The following is a 20,060-nucleotide window of genomic DNA, read 5'->3' as shown; positions in this document are numbered from 1 at the left end:
CTGCTGATGCTTATTTAATAGGAGTTATTTCATTCTTAGAATGAGAGCTAGCAATGTCTTCTTCCTTGTCTGGTAGGAAATATTGCAGTAGTTTAAGTCCACGATTATTGGTGCCTCTGTTATTTTCCAGGATATTTCTGTATGTCCTTCCTATTAACTGGTGTACAGACAGATCTCTGGTTCACTTTGCACAGTGTTGGAGATTTTATTTGTACAAATACGACCAAATGTTTCCCCTAATTTTCCGAGAATTTGGCATCATGGGGTTATTGTGCCTGCAAGTTATCTTCCTGCTATGAATCTGTATGTAATTCCAGGTGGATCTAGTGAGCAATGAAGTTAAATTGATTCTGTCAAAGACTTTACCTGTGATGTTGAGGAGAGTGAGAAATCTCTGGAGTTGTTGCAGCTTCCCCTGTTGTTTAAAGGTATAGATGTTATTTGTTTCATACTTTATCCATCAAATTTGACTTTATTTATGGGCAGTTGGAGTCGGTCCAAAATCACTTGAAGGTTCTTGGCATTGATTTTTTTTCAATGGCTGCTTAGAGTAAAATGTACCTGAAGTAAAAATCACCTTGAATTACTTTGTAAATTCTACAGTGACCTCTTATTTTGCTGTTTTACACTGAGGAGTAAGATTATTTTCAGTAATTATAACGTAGAATTCTGTGATAATAATCATGTACCATTCACAGATTGGTGCTTGAGGAGTTGGGGTGGTAGAGGTAGTTGAAATTAGCGAAGGATGACATGGGGGGTTTCTCCTCCAAATTCCTGTTTCCTTTCTGGAAAAATTCTGCATACTTAATATTTATTTGCTGCGATTATCAAAGTAGTTGGCAGGTCATGTTGCAGTTGTCTAAGACGTTAGTGCGGCTGCATTTAGAGTATTGTGTTCAGTTCTGGGCACCATTTTGTTGGAAAGATGTAGTCAAGTTGGAAATGGTACAGAGAAGATTTACGAGGATGTTGTCAGGACTCAAGGGTCTGAGCTATAGGGAGTGGTTGAGCTGGCTAGGACTTTTCCTTGGAGAGTAGGAGGATGAGGGGTGATCTTATAGACGTATGCAAAGTCATGAGAGGAATAGATTGGATAGACACACAGAATCTCTTGCCCAGAGTAGAGTGATTGAGAACCAGAGGACATAGGTTTAAGGTGAAGGGGATAAGATTTAACAGGAATCGAAGGGATAACTTTTTCACACTAAGGGTGGTTATTGCATGGAACAAGCTGTTGGAGGAGATAGTTGAAGCAGGTACTATCACAACTTTTAAGAAACAATTGGACTGGTACATGGATAGTGTAGGAAGGAAATGTAGTTGCTGGTTTACACCGAAGATAGACTCAAAATGCTGGAGTCACTCAGCTGGATAGGCAGCATCTCTGGATAGGAATGGGCCACGTTTCAGATTGAGACCCTTCTTCAGACTGAGCGTCGGGGAGAGGGTGTTACAGAGATAAGGAAGTGTAAGAGATCACAACTGATGTAGTTCAAGGAAAATGTAAAATAGACTATTGTTTCCTCGCTCTCCCCTGGCTCTTAGTCTGATGAAAGGCCTCAACCCGAAATGCCACCCATTCCTGCTATCCAGAGATTCTGCCTATCCAGCTGAGTTACTCCATCATTTTGTGTCTATCTTTGGTACATGGATAGGACAAGCTTAGACGAATATAGGCCAAACGCAGGCTGATGTTGGTCGGTGTGGGTTTGGCAGAAGGGCCTGTTTCCATGCTGTATGACTCTATAACTCAATGACGAAGTTACTAAAAGGGAAAACTGACTTGCTTAGATAAAAGTGCTTCAGAACAGGTTAAATTCCATTTATTTGGCTATACAAAGAACAATAACGGCGCTCTCCTTATGAAATTGGTGGACAGGTTCTGGATCATAACCCTACCTCGGCAACCATGATCCTTCTATGGACAATGTTTTGATGGTCCTATTGAATATTTATTATTGAATAGTGTTTATTTATTCGTGTCATATTTTGTTAATGGATCAGTGAAGCTACAGCAAGTAAGAATTTACTTGTTCTTTTGTCGGTTCCTCTGGCAATTAACCATTCTTGACTTGAATTTTATCACATTACATTGTATATCTAGTTCTCCTTCCAGATTATGTACACTTTCACCCCACACTTCCACAGCTTTTAAAAGGTAGTGAAGCCAGTGGCTTATCTATGATTAGTTTGAGTGGATGCCACTCCAAGTGTAAGTTGTGGGGAAGATGATGCATACTTAATTTCATATTATTTGGAGGCCTGGCTGTGAATTTATAATTTCATGTGAATCCAAACCATTGTCATCTATTATTTTAAATTGTAACCTCGCACTTGGATATTGAGATCGCCTGGGCAAACCGTACACTGGGTACATCACATCACATTTGCTGATAGAATAAAATTGCCTCGCATGTATGGGATTAATCAAAAGCAATTACGAATACATGCAGTTCTAGTATGCTAAATATGATAATATGGATAAGCATGAATGTATGCAAGCCTTGGGATTGTGGATGTTATTTTTATTTTACCTGTGTGTTATTTATTTTCAATGGATGATAACACACAGCATGTTGCTTGGTTGATGGGATGCCAGAAATATGGGCTGCTTTGTCCTGGATGTTGCTGAGGTTTTGAGTAGTATTGACGATACGCCTGGCATTTTGGTGGTGTGAATATTACTCCGCTTTTACTCCTGTAGTCTCCCATTTAGCTTGTATTTATCACCTTTGAAGCAGCACCACGACACAACGTCCCACTTAGCCTTGTGTCATCAGCATGCATAGAAATGTTGCATCTGTGCAACAGTGGAAAACCCGGGGGGGCCAGAGGGGACATGTCCCCCCCATGTTTTGAGAGGTGGGGGACATCCCCCCCCCCCCCAGATTTTTGTGATCCCGATTTTAAAATCGCCGTTTTTACCGCTGGATTCAGCCTCTGAATCCTCGCGTGTGTGTGAGTGTGCGCATGCGCGCGTGACCGTCAAAAAATTGTGTCCCCGTCCCCTCCATGTTTTGATAGTGAGTTCCGTTCTTGCATCTGTGCTCCTCAGCCATATTACAAATTGCATGTAGGTAGGCCGCAAGCTGCCAACAATCTGCCAACCTGATAGACACGATTGTTCCTGCTCTTTGCTTTACTTATGTCAACTTCATAGCTATTGTATTTTCCCCTTACTTTTGCATTCCTGTGTGCCCACCCAGATTTATCGACACTCCTTAACTCTTTCCTTTACTTTCGCAGCACTTTAAGCAAGTTTAATTACAGTGATACGATAATGGTGACATGCACCTCTCTCTGTAAAATAAAGTTAAATTTCCTCCTTATGGACCAGCCTCGTCATGCATGGGAGAAGGTGGAGGTTGGACATTTTTATTTACATAAAAAGCAGTCCCTGATTGCAATTGTTGATTATTTTCTATTGATTTTTTCAAAATTCTTGTTTATCGATCCATTGACACATTTTCATTAATCTTCGTTCGATCACTGCAGAATTTCAGCTTCACAAGTGCTTTGAATACGTTCTGCTAAGTGCACATTAGTCAGCCTCCAGCATAAGAATCACAACGGTAATTGCAATGCATTTTGTCCCAGACCAGGGGACATAAACTGATTTCATAACAACATGAATGTATTTCCAAGAGGAAACTATGACTGCAGCCATGTTTTCAGATAGGCTGCCAATATTAGTTTGTTTTCTTTAACATATAACCATATAACCATATAACAATTACAGCACGGAAACAGGCCATCTCGGCACTACAAGTCCGTGCCGAACAACTTTTTTCCCTTAGTCCCACCTGCTTGCACTCATACCATAACCCTCCATTCCCTTTTCATCCATATGCCTATCCAATTTATTTTTAAATGATACCAACGAACCTGCCTCCACCACTTCCACTGGAAGCTCATTCCACACCGCTACCACTCTCTGAGTAAAGAAGTTCCCCCTCATGTTACCCCTAAACTTCTGTCCCTTAATTCTGAAGTCATGTCCTCTTGTTTGAATCTTCCCTATTCTCAAAGGGAAAAGCTGATCCACATCAACTCTGTCTATCCCTCTCATCATTTTAAAGACCTCTATCAAGTCCCCCCTTAACCTTCTGCGCTCCAGAGAATAAAGACCTAACTTATTCAACCTTTCTCTGTAAGTTAGTTGTTGAAACCCAGGCAACATTCTAGTAAATCTCCTCTGTACTCTCTCTATTTTGTTGATTTAGGATTAATTTATAGACATTTGCTATGCTTAAATGCCGGAAATTATTTCCAACTTCTGATTAGCCTTGTGTAGGTGGTGCTTACTGGAACTGCTGCAGGCCAAGTGCAGGAACTCCCACAGTGTAGTTGGGGTGGAAATTCTAGATTTAGACTTTGCAATAGTGAAGGATTAGTGATTTATTTCTGAGCCTTCAGTGGTGAATGTTTTAGATGTTTGAGGGCATATCAATCAACTGGGCTGCTGTGTCCCAGAACATAGAACAGTGCAGCACAGGAACAAGCCCTTTGGCCCACTGTCTGTGCATCAATGCTTTAAGGGTCCGGACTTTAACTGTATTGTTTCCCCTGACATCCAACCTTCCAATGTGGACCACTTGACACTGACTTGGATTATGCTCCATCTTTCATTTCTCTGCCCATTTGCCAGATGATTGGCACATATTTGTTATTTAGAATCCCTCTGATTGTAGTTTGTTGGAGGTTCCACCTCGAGGAAAAACTCATCGCATTTTATTCCAGCTGGTTGCAATTTCACCAACCAGACCATTATTGCACTTCCACTTTGAACATAGGTTGCATCACTTTCCATCTTTCACAGCTGGCTGACACACTTCATGTCCACCCCACCTACTCCCAGGTGTGGCAAACGCCCCCTTTTTTAGTCATGCTCAGCAAGTATAAAACAAGAAAATTCCAAGTGATTCTAACACCAGCGACTTCATGTCAAAAATAATTGGAAGCTTCACCTTATTGTCATCGCTAAATTAATATTTGAACCATGTTTTCTATTCTGATGTTCTTTTCTCTTGCAGTTAAATACTGTTCCTTTATCTTTATCATTTTCTTTTAAGCAAGTTTTTCAATGAACTTCAATTATAAGGCAAAATTTAGACTTTAGACTTTAGAAGTACAACGCGGCAACGGCCCGCCATTCATGCTGAGCAGCGATCCCGTACACTAGCACTATCCTACACACACTAAGGACAATTTACAATTTTACTGAAGCCAATTAACCTACAAACCTGTACGTCTTTGGAGTGTGAAGGCAATGGGCGCAACCGGAGAAAACCCACGCAGTCACAGGGAGAAAGTTCAAACTCTATACTGATAGCACCCGTAGTTTTAGGATTGAACCTGTGCCTCTTGCGCTGTAAGGCAGCAACTTTACCACTGCGTCACTGTAACACCCTTTGATTTCAATTATGTATTTTGTATTCTCATAACATTAATTTTGAATCAGACATCGATGAGAGATCAGTGGGAGATTAGACATGATCTGAATAAATTATGGTGTAGGCACGAGTGGCCTGAGACCCTATTCTGGCTTGTATTTATGAAATAAATAATTTGCTGTGTGCCTTTTAATTTTCTCATGATTCCTATTTAACTTTCAACGCTCTGAAAAATGTAGTGCTAAGTTGAATTAAATCTTTACTGCTCTGGTAAACACATTGCTCCTAATTAAAGTGTGTGTTCACAACTATTTATTTCCATCTATTAAAAAACTTGAATAAAGCAAAATGTTTATCATCCCTCCAATATTAGAGCTATGGAGTTATGCAGCATTGAAGCAAGTTTGTTGGCCCATGAAGTGCATGACTACCTTTCAGTTCTATTTACCAGCACTTGGTTCAGAGCTTGCTATACTTAAGTGATTCAAGCACTGGTCTAGTCGTATAAAAGCTGAGAGAGTACCTATTTACATGACCACATCACACAGTATATTCAAGATTCCAACCATACAGACCTTACATCTCATACCATGAAGACAATGGAGCGGCTACTTATTTGTCTCCTGAGACCACAAGTCCAGCACGCACTAGACCCATTACAGTTTGCGCACCCGGAGAACATTGGTGTGGATGACGCTGCATGCCGCACCGGATTTACTCCTTTTTGGACGAACCAGGTGGCTACGTGAGGATTATGTTCTTCAACTTTTCAAGTGCATTCAACACCATCCAACCACTGATTTTGAAAGACAAGCTTGAGAAGATGTGGATGGATTCCACCTTTATCTCCTGGATATACAACTACCTGACGGGTCGACCACAGTTTGTTAAGCTGGGGGACTGTGTTTCCGGGACAGTGGTGTGCAATGTTGGAGCCCCACAGGGAACGGTTCTGGCCCCGTTCCTCTTCACCCTGTATACTGCAGAGTTCAATTATAAGTCTGACACATGCCACATACAGAAATATGCAGATGACACAGCGATTGTGGCATGTGTAAGGAACGGGCATGAGGAGGAATACAGGGACATGACCAGTGCTTTCTGTGCCTGGAGTAAAGAGAACTGTCTCATCCTGAATACAACCAAGACCAAAGAGATGGTGGTTAACTTTGGCGGGTGCAAGCTCCTCCTTCAGCCGGTTAACATTGCAGCGGTGGACATTGAGGTGGTGCAGACATATACGTATCTGGGAGTGCACCTTGATAACAAACTGGACTGGTCAGTCAACACCGATGCCCTCTACAAAAAAAGGACAGAGTAGACTCTTTTTCCTCAGAAGGCTCAGATCCTTCAATGTGCGTAATAACATGCTGTTTTACTACATCAGTGCTAAAAACAGCAAGAAGTTGGACAAGCTGGTAAAACGAGCTAGTTCAGTGCTGTGGGGGGAGAGTGGACTCTGTGGTGGATGTGCTTGAGAGACGTATGAGGAGCAAGGTGCAGGTCATCCTCGACTACTCCGGACACCCCCTCCATGAAATTCTGGAGGGTCAAACGAGCACACGAAACAACAACCGGCTCCTCTCCCTGCGCTGTAGAACGGAGCGGTTCAGGAGATCCTTCACAACTGCAGCCATTAGATTTTATAATACTGACTGCTAGGCTGTATGGGGATGCTTTGCATTTTTTATATTTAATTACTGGGTCTTTATAAATATTTATTGCTTTCAGTTATTATCCATATTGTATTTTATGTTTTTTTTGTCTGCTTTCATTCTGAATGTGTGGGTTTGTTGGTGGTTGGCTTCTGGACATCTGAATTTCCCTGAGGGGATCAATAAAGTATTTATTATTATTATTATTATTATTATTATTATTATTATTATTATTATCCACTGGGTGAAAAAATCTTTCTCTGGTTTTCTCTAAACCTTTTATCCCTCACCCTACACCTATGCCCTGTGACTCGGTTCATCCAGGATAGAGTGGGCTATGCACTCTACTGTACAGCGGTAGTTCCCACTGGGGTTGTCATCGACTGCCAGCTTAATTCAGTCCATTGTCTTATGGAATATAATTTATGTTCAATGTTAATATTTTTCAAAGTACTGTTCTTGGGATTCGGTTGCTTATTACTGTTCGTTAGCCAATTTGTCCAAAATCAGAAACACGCCTTTTGTACATTCATCTATACAGTATCACTCCACATCCAATTGCTATAACTCTTTCACGTAATTCAATAATCATCCTAACACTACACATCATTAACTTAATGGAGTATATAGTGTAACCAGTCATGAATGAACACCGTGAAACTTTTTATTTATTGTTATTATTACTAACTTGAAAAATATGCTTAAAATGTATTGGAGCATTTGCATGAAGTAGGATTCTGCAAGTCAGTTCATTTGTAATTCATTTATCCTGAGGGATAAAGGTTCACAAATGTATACCAATCATATTTCACAGAAATAAATTACAGACCAAAAAATGTTTGTAATAGCCCTGTCCCACGGTGCGAGTTCATTCCAAGAGCTCTCTCGAGTTTAAAAAAAATCAAACTCGTGGTAAGCACGGAGAATGAACGTAGCGGGTACGCCGGAGCTCGGGGACATCTCTTAGCGGCTCGTAACGCTAACGGCAGGTACTCGGGAAGACTCGCTAATGGCAGGTAAGCACGGGAAGATTCGTGAAGATTTTTCAACATGTTGAAAAATGTCCACGAGAGCCCCGAGTACCGACGAGTGGCCATTACCTTAAATTTATGAGATCGAATCAAGGCAAACTCGGGAGAACTCTTGCAATGAATTCGTACCGTGGACCAGGGCTTTAAATGTATTAAATTTTGGAAAATGTTAATAAACGTGTACATTTTAAAAAGATCATTGAACTGTCAGCGACCATCTGCATAAATCAAATGTGGAGAGTATGCACATGAGGCTGATGCGGCTTTGTCTCGTTTTTTTTTTTCTGTAATTTACTTATGTGAAATATGATTGGTATACATTTGTGAACCTTTATCCCTCAGGGCTATGGTAAAAAAATATTTTGTGATTCAAGGCAGCATATTTATTTTCTCATTGTCTGATTGTTTGCGGGGAGAGTTTCATTATTGTATTTAGTTGGGTAAACTTATTTTGGCTTGGGTCATTGAATACTTTCATTGGCTGGTGCTTTGAATACTTTCTCGTCAGGGTTCACAATTGGGGCGGGTTATAACCACATATGAAAAAAAAAACATATTATGATGAACATAAAGTGATCTTTTTTTTAGAAATTGCTGATGTCCTTCAAACAATAATTTCTCTCTCTTTCATTAGAATGATTGAGGAGTGCGGAAGGAGAGGGAAGACCATGGTTGAGAAGAGGCAACTATTTATGGATATGAGTAAGTATCCTGTATTTGTGTTGGTCCAAATAAAAAGTCTTTAGTATTAAAGTGGTTAACATGGGTTTACATCAAATGCTCATTTAATAAATTGTAACGCAAATGTTGTAATTGCGCGTCAGTGAAAAGCTTTTGTATGTATGCTATCCAATCAAAACAGATAATACTATACATGAATACAATCAAGGCAAGTACGTTCAAAAGGGAGATGAAGAGAAAATCTCAGTGCAGAATATAGTTTCTCAACATTGTGACATAACTATTCCATAAGAAAGGGTTCAGTGTCCACAATAAGGTAGATTGGAAAATCAGGACTGTATCCAGCTCGTAGAAGAACCATTGTGAAGTCTAATACAAGAGGGAAAGACGCTGTTCCAGACTATGGTGTTGTGGGTTTTCATGCTTCTGTATCTTCTGCCCAATGGGAAAGGGCGTAGAAGAAGGAATGACTGGGGTGGAAAAGATCCTTGATTATGTTGGCTGTGTTCCCGCGGCAGGGAGGAGTGAAGATGGAGTCAATGGTGGGGAGTCCAGTCAGTATGATGGACTGGGCTACATCCACAACTCTCTGTGGTTCCATGAGGTCTTGGGCAGAGCTGTTCCTAAACCAAGCTGTGATGTAACCTGACAGAATGCTTTCTGCAGTGTACCTGTAGAAGTTTGTCAGATTCGTTGGAGACATGACAAATGTCCTCATCTCAGGAAGAAGGATTGTTAACGTAGAACAATACAGCACATGAATAGGCCCTCTGTCACACAATGTTCATGGCGATTGTGATATCAGGGGAAATGACCGCAAATAATCCATTTTCTTCCATTCGCATCACACCCATGCGTCTATCTAAAAGACACAAATTGGGAGTGAGATTGGATATATCACAACTGTCTCTCCCATCACCCCAGGCAATGTTGGTGTGCTTTTGTGGCTGCAGCATCAATGTGTTTGGTCCAGGATAGATCTTTATGGCCAGGAACTGGAAGCACTCAACCATTTCCATCAACATATTTGATACTGATTAGGGCATGTACTCCACCATGCTTCCTGGAGTCAATAATTAACCTTCATTTTACTGACATTGAAGAAACATAGAACCGTAGAAAATAGGTGCAGGAGTAGGCCATTCGGCCCTTCGAGCCTGCACCGCCATTCGATATGATCATGGCTGATCATCCAACTCAGTATCCCGTCCCTGCCTTCTCTCCATACCCCCCTGATCCCTTTATCCACAAGGGCCACATCTAACTCCCTCTTAAATATAGCCAATGAACTGGCCTCAACTACCTTCTGTGGCAGAGAATTCCACAGATTCACCACTCTGTGTAAAAAAATTATTTTCTCATCTCGGTCCTAAAAGACTTCCCTCTTATCCTTCAACTGTGACCCCTAGTTCTGGACTTCCCCAACATCGGGAATAATCTTCCTGCATCTAGCCTGTCCAACCCCTTAAGAATTTTGTAATTTTCTATAAGATCCCCCCTCAATCTTCTAAATTCTAGCGTGTACAAGCTGAGTCTATCCCGTATTTCTTCATATGAAAGTCATATGAAAGAAGAGGATGTTGTCCTGCCACCATGTTACAAAGCTCTCCATCTCCTCCCCGTACTCTGCGTCATTATTGTGCGAGATCCATCCCATTACAGTGGTATCCACTGCATACTTGTTGATGGAGTTAGATCTAAATTTGGCCACACACCTATGTATAGGGAGTATAGTAGGGTGCTGAGAAAGCATCTTTGCGGTTAACTTGATAATTACTGTGGAGGATGTGTTCTTGCCTAGCCTCACTGACTGCAGACAATTGGTCAGAAGGTTCAGTGGCAGAGGAAGGGTGCTGATTCCTTGGTCCAGGAGTTTGGAGATCAGTTTGGTTGAAACTGATGTGTAGAAGGCTTAGCAATAGTCAATACATAGGTCATAGGTGTGTAAGAAAGAACTGCAGATGCTGGTTTAAATTGAAGGAAGACACAAAATGCTGGAGTAACTCAGCGGGACAGGCAGCATCTCTGGAGAGAAGGAATGGGTGACGTTTCGGGTCGGGACCCTTGTTCAGACTGATTGTCATAGGTGTCCTTGTTCTCTAGTTGTTCTAGAGATGTGTTTAGAGTTAAGGAGATGATGTCTGCTGTGGATGTATTGGATCAGGAGGCAAACTGCAGTGTATCAAGTCTGTCTGTATATTTCCGTTATTTGGCAGAGATGGTCAAAAGAGCTGGCAGGTAATTGAAAAGATCCATGGGGCCACCTTGGTCTTAAAGCAGTGTTCAGTTTTGAACGCTGATGGGGGGGAAAGGGCTCCCTTAGCAGGTGCAGTCATAACCAAGGCCTAGCATAATAGGAAGCTCACTTGTAAATGGTGAGAGGAGAAGATTCAAGGAAGGAGTAGTTCGAGCAGGGTCTCCAGTTAGGAGAATAATGGGATTCTCAAATGCGACATTGTCTTCCTGGCGCCCTTAATCTGGGCATGACTGACAGGTGCCAAAGCTTTGGATGGAGAGAATAGAAAGCTGGTTCAATGATGTGGACAGAAAATGTGATCATATTGCGTTTGTGAAAATGTGATCATATTGTGTTTAATGAGTTAGGAAGACAGTAATTACCATGGAATTGGGGGTCAGGTGTATATGAATGCATGGCTATAAAGTTGGTACAAGAGGGAACTTTAGGTTACAGGGACACTGGAACTATTTCAGGAGAGGGTTGGATGTTTATAGCTGGATGGGTTGTACCTGAACAGGGTAGTGATCAATATACTGATATGTAGGTTTGGGAGTGTTGTGGAGGTAGAGTTCGTATTATCTTGGCAAAAGGATGGAAAGCTGAGCATAGATTCAGAAAGGAGAAGTGATGATATGAAAATGGAAGGCAAGAAATTAGAGAATAGACAATAGGTGCAGTAGTCGGCCCTTTGAGCCAGCACCGCCATTCACTGTGATCATGGCTGATCATCCATACTCAGTACACCATTCCTGCCTTTTCCCCATATCCACTGACTCCGCTATCTTTAAGAGCTCTATCCAACTCTCTCATGAAAGCATACAGGTAATTGCATTCCACTGCCTTCTGAGGAAGAGAATTCCACAGATTCACAACCCTCTGTGTGAAAAAGATTTTCCTCATCTCCTTCCTAAATGGCTTACCCCTTATTCTTAAACTGTGCCCCCTGGTTCTGGACTCCCCCAAAATCGGGAACATGTTTCCTGCTTCAAGCGTGTCCAAACCCATCTTATATGTTTCAATAAGATTCCCTCTCATCCTTCTAAATTCCAGAGTATACAAGGCCAGCCACTCCATTCTATCAACATATGACAGTCCCGCCATCCCGGGAATCCCATCCCGGGAATTAACCTTGTGAACCTACGCTGCACTCCTTCAATAGCAAGAATGTCCTTCCTCAAATTTGGAGACCAAAACCACACACAATACTCCAGGTGTGGTCTCATAAGGCCCTGTACAAATGCAGAAGGACCTCTTTACTCCTATACTCTTGTTATGGCCAGCATGTTATTCACTTTCTTCACTGCCTGCTGTACCTGCATGCTTACTTTCAGTGACTGATGAACGAGGACCTCCAGATCTCGTTGTACTTCCACTTTTCCCACTTGGCACCATTCAGATAATAATCTGCCTTCCTGTTTTTGCCACCAAAGTGGATAACCTCACATCTATCCACATTAAGCTGCATCTGCCATGCTTCTGCCCACTCACCCCTGTTCAAGTCACCCTGCATCCTTATAGTATCTTCCTCAAAGTTCACACTGCCACTCAGCTTTGTGTCATCTGCAACTTTGCTAATGTTACTTTTAATCCCTTCATCTATATCATTAATGTATATTGTAAATAGCTGCGGTGCCAGCACCGAGCCTTGCGTTACCCCACTAGTCACTGCCTGCCATTCTGAAAGAGACCCGTAAATCCCTACTCTTTGTTTCCTGCCTGCCAACCAATTTTCTAGCCATGCCAGTACCCTAGCCCCAATACCCCATGCTCTAATTGTGTCCACTAACCTCCTATGTGGGACTTTAACAAATGTGTTCTGAAAGTCCAGGTACACCACATCCACCGGCTCTCCCTTGTCCATTTCCCTAGTTACATCCTCAAAAAATTCTTGAAGATTTGTCAAGCATGATTTCCCCTTCATAAATCCATGCTGACTCGGAACGATCCTGCTACTGCTATCCAAATGTGCTGCTATTTCATCTTTTATAATTGTCTCCAGGAGTTTGAAAGACAGGATAAACGAAGGTTGGAAAATGGAGAATAGAGTTTCCCACGTAATGGTTTATGCCTGAATTATGTTGTGTATGAGGCAGATGAGTTGAAAGTAGTGAAAAACACATAGCAGTATGATATTATTTATTTCATAGAAATGTGGCTGAATGTGAAATAACAGAGCTACATTTTATAGTTTTCTGTGAAGATTAAAGGAAGAAAAAAAAGACATCAAGTGCTGGAGTAACTTAGCAAGTCAGGCAGCATTTCTGACGAAGGTGGATAGGTGACACTTTGGGTGGGGACCCTTCTTTAGACTGATTGTGGTTGGGGAGGGGAGCTGGAATTGAGGAGGGGCAGGACAAAGCCTGGCAAATGACAGATGGGTACATGAGGGGGTATTTTGACAGGGTGATGGTTAGTCAAAAGTATTGGCAGTATTGCTATAAGAGGCAAAACAAGTCTGAGAAGGAATAAGATTTTTTGAAAGATCATCAAATAAGTCTACATAGGTTGAACAAAAGAACAAAATAAAGGAGGAAAGCTTTAAACTGCATAAATATACAGAATATAATAGAAACAGAAGGCAGGTGCAATCCAGAAGAGACTAGACACAAAATGCTGGAGTAACTCAGCAGGACAGGCAGCATTGCTGGAGCAAAGGAATGGGTGATGTTTCTGGTCAAGACCCTTCTTCAGAAGAAGTTTGAGTTAATACAAGTGAAACTGTCCATCACATTAAGGGAATTTTTTAATAAAAGTGTGAATTGTTGTAAGTGTGGGGGAACAAAGTGACCACATGTTCCTTAAAGTAGTAAATCAACTGATAAATAAAATTGTTAATAACTTGATGCCCAAAATTTAGCGATGCTTAAATTTAGCTTGTCGAATGGACTTGCATCACCCTTGTCATATAATTACTGTTGGATCTACACAGCTAGTCTTTGTAGTGATTTACTGGAGGTACTAAAAAAAAGCAACAGACCATGTGTTATTAATTTTACAATCATGCATCACAGCAGATGAACATTGTCAGGCAGCCAGTGGATTAAGCCAATTGACAAAATAAACCTGTTATGAATTTCTGTTTCAGTCCAATCATAGGAATTCAGCTTTAACTGCTCACTGATAGTAAATTTACATTTAGGATCAGTGCCTGGGATTATCACAGATTTATGAGATTAGCCAAAGTTATCTAGCTGACAAGCCTAATGATAACAACTCCCATTCGTATAATGCCTTTATTGTTGGAACATTGTCAAGGCAATTAGGCACTAGTTTAAAAGGGCAAATGATCAAAACTTAGGTTAAAGAATTTGGTTCTGAAAAGGGGATCATAGTTTGAGCATTTTACAGGGGCACTTCCACAGGATTAGATCTAGGCCATTGAAGGCACAACCATACCAGTGGTTGGGAATTAAAACCAGGATTCCACAAGGGATTAGAGACTGGAGGGACTGGAGGATGAGGTACTGTACGGGAGGAGGAGGTCTCAGGATAAAGTGACAACATGGATGAGTATTTAAAAACCCACAGAGGAGCAGATGGCAGGTCAGTAAGCACACACTGAGATATGTGAGTAGGTTTTGGGGCAAGTACCCCTTCTCTATTCTCTTCACATCCATGACTGTGTGGACAAGCACAGATCCAATGTTGTCTATAAATTCACCAATGACATTATAGAGAGTCATAGTGATACAGTGTGGAAACGGACCCTTTGCCCCAACTTGCCCACACCGGCCAACGTCCCAGCTACAATAGTCCCACCTGCCCGCCAATCAATATCCCTCCAAACCTGTCTTATCCATGATCAGACATGTTAATGGCTAATCATGGGTAATGATGTGCAGGAAGGAACTGTAGATGCTTTTAAACCGAAGATAAATTCAGAAAGCTGCAGTAACTCAGCGGGTCAGGTAGCATCTGGAGACAAGTCTGAAGAAGGGTCAAGACTCAAAATGTCACCTCTTCCTTTTCTCCAGAGATACTGCCTGGCCCGCTTAGTTACTCCAGCTTTTTGTGTCTGTCATGGGTAATGATGAGTCAGCATAAAGGAGAGAGCTAGAATACCACACTGACATCCTCTCACAACTTCATAAACCAAGTAACTAATCTTTGACTTCAGAAAGAGAAAGTCGGACATCCACGCTCCAGTTTCCCTTCGTGAGTCCCCAATAAAGAGTTATCAGCTTCATATTCGAAGGGTATTAATCTCAGATGTCTTACTGTGCACCAAGGACATAGATGTACATGGAAAGGCCCTGCCCTGTGCCACCACCTCTACATTCTTAGAAGTTTAAATAAATTTGGCATGTCACCGAATACTTTTAGCAAACTTTTATAGATGTATTTCAGAGGTTGTCCTAACTGATTGTATTATGGCCTTGTATGGCAATTCCAACAGCATGGCTGATGCTAGAGAGAATGATGGACTTAGCCACATCCATCAGAAGCACAGCCTTCCTCACCATCAACGAAGCACTGCCTCAAGAAGGTGACATCTATCGCTAAGGATCTCCACCATTCATGCCTCCTCTCAATGCTATCATTGGGCAGGAGGAACCACCAGATCCCACACCACCAGGTTCAGGATCAGCTTATTTTCTACAACCATCAGTTTCTTGAGCCGACCCGCACAACTTCAATCCTACCTTGGCAGTGAACACCACGGGTTACCTGTTGCAGTACCATGGACTTGTTATCGTATTATGTTGTTGCACAAATGTCTTGCTTTTCTTCTATTTTACTTTTTCGCCATCTTGTATAATTCATGTTTTCAAGCGCCTGTGATGCCGCAAGCAAGATTTTCATTATAGAGTCATGCAGCATGGAATCGGGTCCTGTGACCCACCTCGTCCATGCCAACCAAGATGTCCCATTTACCCATGTTTGGCTCATCTATACTTAATTAAATCTCTGATCTTGTTATCTTCCAGTTTTGCGGTCTTTCTATTTGCGTGATAGCACTACGATTTTTTGCCAGTTCACTCACCATTCTCCTGTACTGAGAGTCCACCAAGTTTCGTTCTGATCGGTTGAATGTGGTAAAAGTTAGCGAGGTTTAAAAATCTTAATGACCATGCATGTGCAGATCAATCTCTTCCCCTGCCAATCAGCGTTGCGCGGATTGGTCTCTTCCCCTGTCACTCCCTGGGATGGACCGCCCCTTCCTGCGCCATCGCGCCTTTACTGGAGATGAGGATGGCCGGCGGAGGTTTCCAACAGGAATTTCGGAGGGACCCGAAGCAGCCCAGCCCCAAGCAGCCCAGCGTCGGAGACCCAGCCCAGCTCAGAGTCAGAGACCCAGCCCAGCCCAGTCGGAGATGTCGCCGATGTCGCCAAACGGAAAGTGGAGAATCTGATCCCGGCGGAGAAGAATGACTAGCGACCAGCGTCCGCTGTGAGTCCCCATCACACCGCCAATCCCAGTCACTACACTTCTGGTCCCCCTCGCTCGCTCCTGCCCTCCCTCATGGCTCTTCACCCGTCTTTTCTCCAAGCTCACGCCCACACACACCCCTCTCCCCCTGCACACACTCCCCCTGCTCACACACAACCCTCTCCCCCCCCACACAACCCCCCCCCCCCCCCCCCACCCCCCCTACACACCCCGCCGCCCACACACCCTCCCCGCCCCCCCCCCCCCCACACACCCCCCTCCCACACACCCTCTCCCCACACGGGAGATTTTATATACCTCCTTAAGATTGCCCTTCAACCTCTTGTACTCCAAAGAATCAAGTACGAGCCAACCCAACCTCTCCTTAAAGCTCAGCCCCTCAAATCCTGGCAACATCCTCAGAAATGTCTGTACTCTTACCAGCTTAATGACAAAATTACGACAATTGTACTTGTATCTTAACGTACTTGTGCGTATCACAATCCACTTGATTGACGTGACCTGACCTGAAGTAGATATGCAGATTAAAAGTTTGGGTGAGCTCCAGTAAACATGAGGGAGAAGATGAGAGGCCAGCCAGGAATGAATCTTGAGATTGCATGTTGATTAATGTTTTTTTAAACTATTCCTTTCCCAGCATTTCGTCTCTCCACTGACCACTTTGAGCAGACATTTACAGCAGTTTTTGCATCAGTTTTCCTCTGCTGTTGTCCTTTCACTTTTTTCACTTTAATACTCCTCTTCACGAAGGTATCTATTTCCCATTGACATTGATGTATGGGATCTATTTCAGAAGCTGAGAACTATGTCACATCATAACCAAATCCTGTATAAAAAAATGGCAATAATCTCACCTATAATTATTTTGTGGCTATCTTAAATTTGCACCCTGTTACTTTTGCATTGAGCAATGAAATAAATCCTTTAAAAACTTTAACAGTCGTACAAATCTTAAATAAGCGGCACATCTCATATTTGCTGCCTCGTAACATACCAGTGATAGATTGGATTTGAAGTGAAAACCCCTGAAATGATGCCAAACGTTGAGTATTTTTCTCTTCATAGTTAATGCGTGCCTGTTGAGCATTTCCAGCAACTTGTTTTATTATTTTAAGGCAGCAAAGATATCCAGATGAAGCGCATAGCCAAAATGCTGAATATTTTCAGTGCGGCTGTTTGTGCTGCTTGCGAACTGTTGGCGAGATGCAGTGTGCAATGAAGCTTGTTTCAGGATTACACGCCTACACTATGTTAAAGTGAAAGTCATGTTGGGGCATCTGGTGTTCCACGCAGTGGCTGGATTTGGCATTGAACCAGGTGTGGAACACATCATAATAAGCTAATGGGCTTGGACTTATTGAAAGATACAGCATGGAAACATGTCAACCATTGAGCACCCTTTCATTCTGGTTCTATGTTGTCCCACTTTCACGTCTAACCCCTACACATTCGGGGCAACTTGCAGAGGCTAATTAACCTACAAGTCCACACGTCTTTGGGAAGTGGGAGGAAATCGCAGCACCCCGAGGAGATCCACATTCACAGGGACATGCAAAGTTCACACAGATAACACCCGAGGTCAGGATCAAGCCTGGGTCTCTGGCGCTGTAAGGCAGCAGATCCACCAGCTCTGTCACTGGACCGACCTGGACCTCAGCTTTTATACCCGCTTTGGTCGGAAGCACACACTATAACTCCATTACTTTCTCTGACCAGGATTGAAATGCTAAGTGCAGGCAACTGAATTATTTTGTCCTTTATGTTCTGATTTGTTAATGAGTTAATTTGTGTTGTCATAAGGTAATTATCCAACTGACTCCTAGTAATTGCTTACGGACCACCCTGTCACTGGTTTGGCAGCGAGGATTGGAGCTTGTTTGTACCCAGGGAGTGCAAGAAAGGCAACTGCAGGAACAGCAATGGGGGCGGTGTGGGCAACTGCAAGGAGCAGGCTGGATTGAGTTTGATCTGACCTAGAATGCAAGAAAGGTAGAAACATTGCATTGTCATCCCAAAGAATGGTTGCATGCCTTGTGTACATCTGTAACACTGGGTAATGTTCATTTGAGCATTATTGGTTGATGTGATAGCATATTCCAATGATTGTGAATAACAATACTTACTTTTGAATATTTATAAGCAATGCTTCATTGATACCACTAACTAGGGTGGAAGACATCTTATTTGTCTATTCATTGCCTTGCCTGACGTAGTAGATTATTTTCAGAGCACTTTTTAAATATTTTAAATTCTCAAGTTCAGTACTGTGGAACATGAACTTTCGCACTGAAACAAGAGTGTGGTTTCACTAATTTAATGTATTATTTGGACTACTCATTTGACTGCTGCCTCCTCTCCTGCTCGGATGTTTGCCTAGAACATTTGGGACTTGCATGTAACGTTGTTGCAGTATTTTTTGATTTTTTAAAAAATTAGTTAAATTATTCTCATGATTCACAAGAAATCAACATTTATTTTAAAAAATTGCATCCTGTCTTTTACAGTTCTGCTTTTTTTTATAGAATGCTTGAAATCATCGATTTAGCAAACTTTATTACTGCACATAAACAATATTTGATGCCATTATTGATTTGTTTAAGAACAATTTAAACTTTTTGTATTTATAACAAGAGTTTCTTATTCCTCAATTTCTTTATGATGTTCTGAAGGGAACCGTTGAAATGTGAATTTGAAATGTATTTTTGAAAAATTGAAAAGGAATTAATTCCAATATTGACAAGGCTGGATTTTGTGGACCTGAAATATTGCAGCAGGAAATGATTCTCTTTGCTTTTCATCGGAGATGCCCTCATTCTTTAGGAAACGGGGGTTCCCCTCTTCCATGAGGCTCTCACTAAGGTCTCCTCGATATCCCACAGATCCGCTCTTGTTCTCCCTCCCCCTATTCGTAACAAGTCCACCTTGTCCTCACCTTCCACCCCATCAGTCGTTGCATACAGTATATACAGGTGCACAACCTTTTATCCGAAAGCCTTGGGACCAGACACTTGTCGGATTTCGGACATTTTCGGATTTCCGAATGGAAGATTTTTAGCGTAGATTAGGTAGGTAGCGCGGGCGGCTTGAAAAGTCTGGAGCAGCTGCCTCCTCCCCGGAGACCGGGAGAATCATTGCATAAATGTTAGTCAGTTAGTTTGGAGGGATTTTATGTGGTGGTGGTGGAGTAGGGGTGAAGGGGGAAACTTTAATTCTTAGTCCCCTACCTGGTCGGCGACTCCCAACCTCGCGGAGCGGGGGGCTCCGTCCGGCCGCGGGCGGCGCCGGTTGGAGCTCCGACCCCGGCAACTCTACCCCTGGCTGCGCGGCTCCAAATCCAGCGACGCCCCGCGAATGTTGGGTCGGCGGCCACAGTGCTCCGGAGCTTGCCGCACGGCGACCCGGTAAGGCATTGCCCGCTCCCCGCTGGTATCCCAGTGCTGCGACGCTGCCGACTCCCAACATTCGCGGAGCTGGGGCGTCCGGCCGCGGGCCGCGCTGGATTTGGAGCGCCTCGCAGCCAGGGGTAGAGTTGCCGGGGTCGGAGCTACAACCGGCGCCGCCCGTGGCCGGACGGAGCCCCCCGCTCCGCGAGGTTGCGGAGCTTACTGCACGGCGACCCGGTAAGGCATTGACCGCTCCCCGCCTCTCCGACCAGGTAGGGGACTG

The 20,060-nt window shown here is 42.8% G+C and overlaps 1 protein-coding gene across 23 annotated transcripts in view; it reads left to right on the top strand.

Moving 5' to 3' along the window:
• The window catches only part of dtnba (dystrobrevin, beta a), a 446,182-nt gene that overhangs the window by 148,658 nt on the left and 277,464 nt on the right, over positions 1–20,060 (top strand). For all 23 annotated transcript variants that reach the window (XM_055635471.1, XM_055635453.1, XM_055635463.1 and 20 more), the window contains one exon: positions 8,717–8,784. In XM_055635471.1, the coding sequence (XP_055491446.1) occupies positions 8,718–8,784 (67 nt within the window). In that variant the 5' untranslated portion in view covers position 8,717. The remainder of the gene's footprint in view (positions 1–8,716; positions 8,785–20,060) is intronic.

Source organism: Leucoraja erinacea, chromosome 5 (genome assembly GCF_028641065.1).
Source record: "Leucoraja erinacea ecotype New England chromosome 5, Leri_hhj_1, whole genome shotgun sequence".
NCBI lineage: Eukaryota > Metazoa > Chordata > Chondrichthyes > Rajiformes > Rajidae > Leucoraja > Leucoraja erinaceus.
Note: the sequence above shows the minus strand (reverse complement) of the source record. Positions and strands in the feature narration are given on the sequence as shown.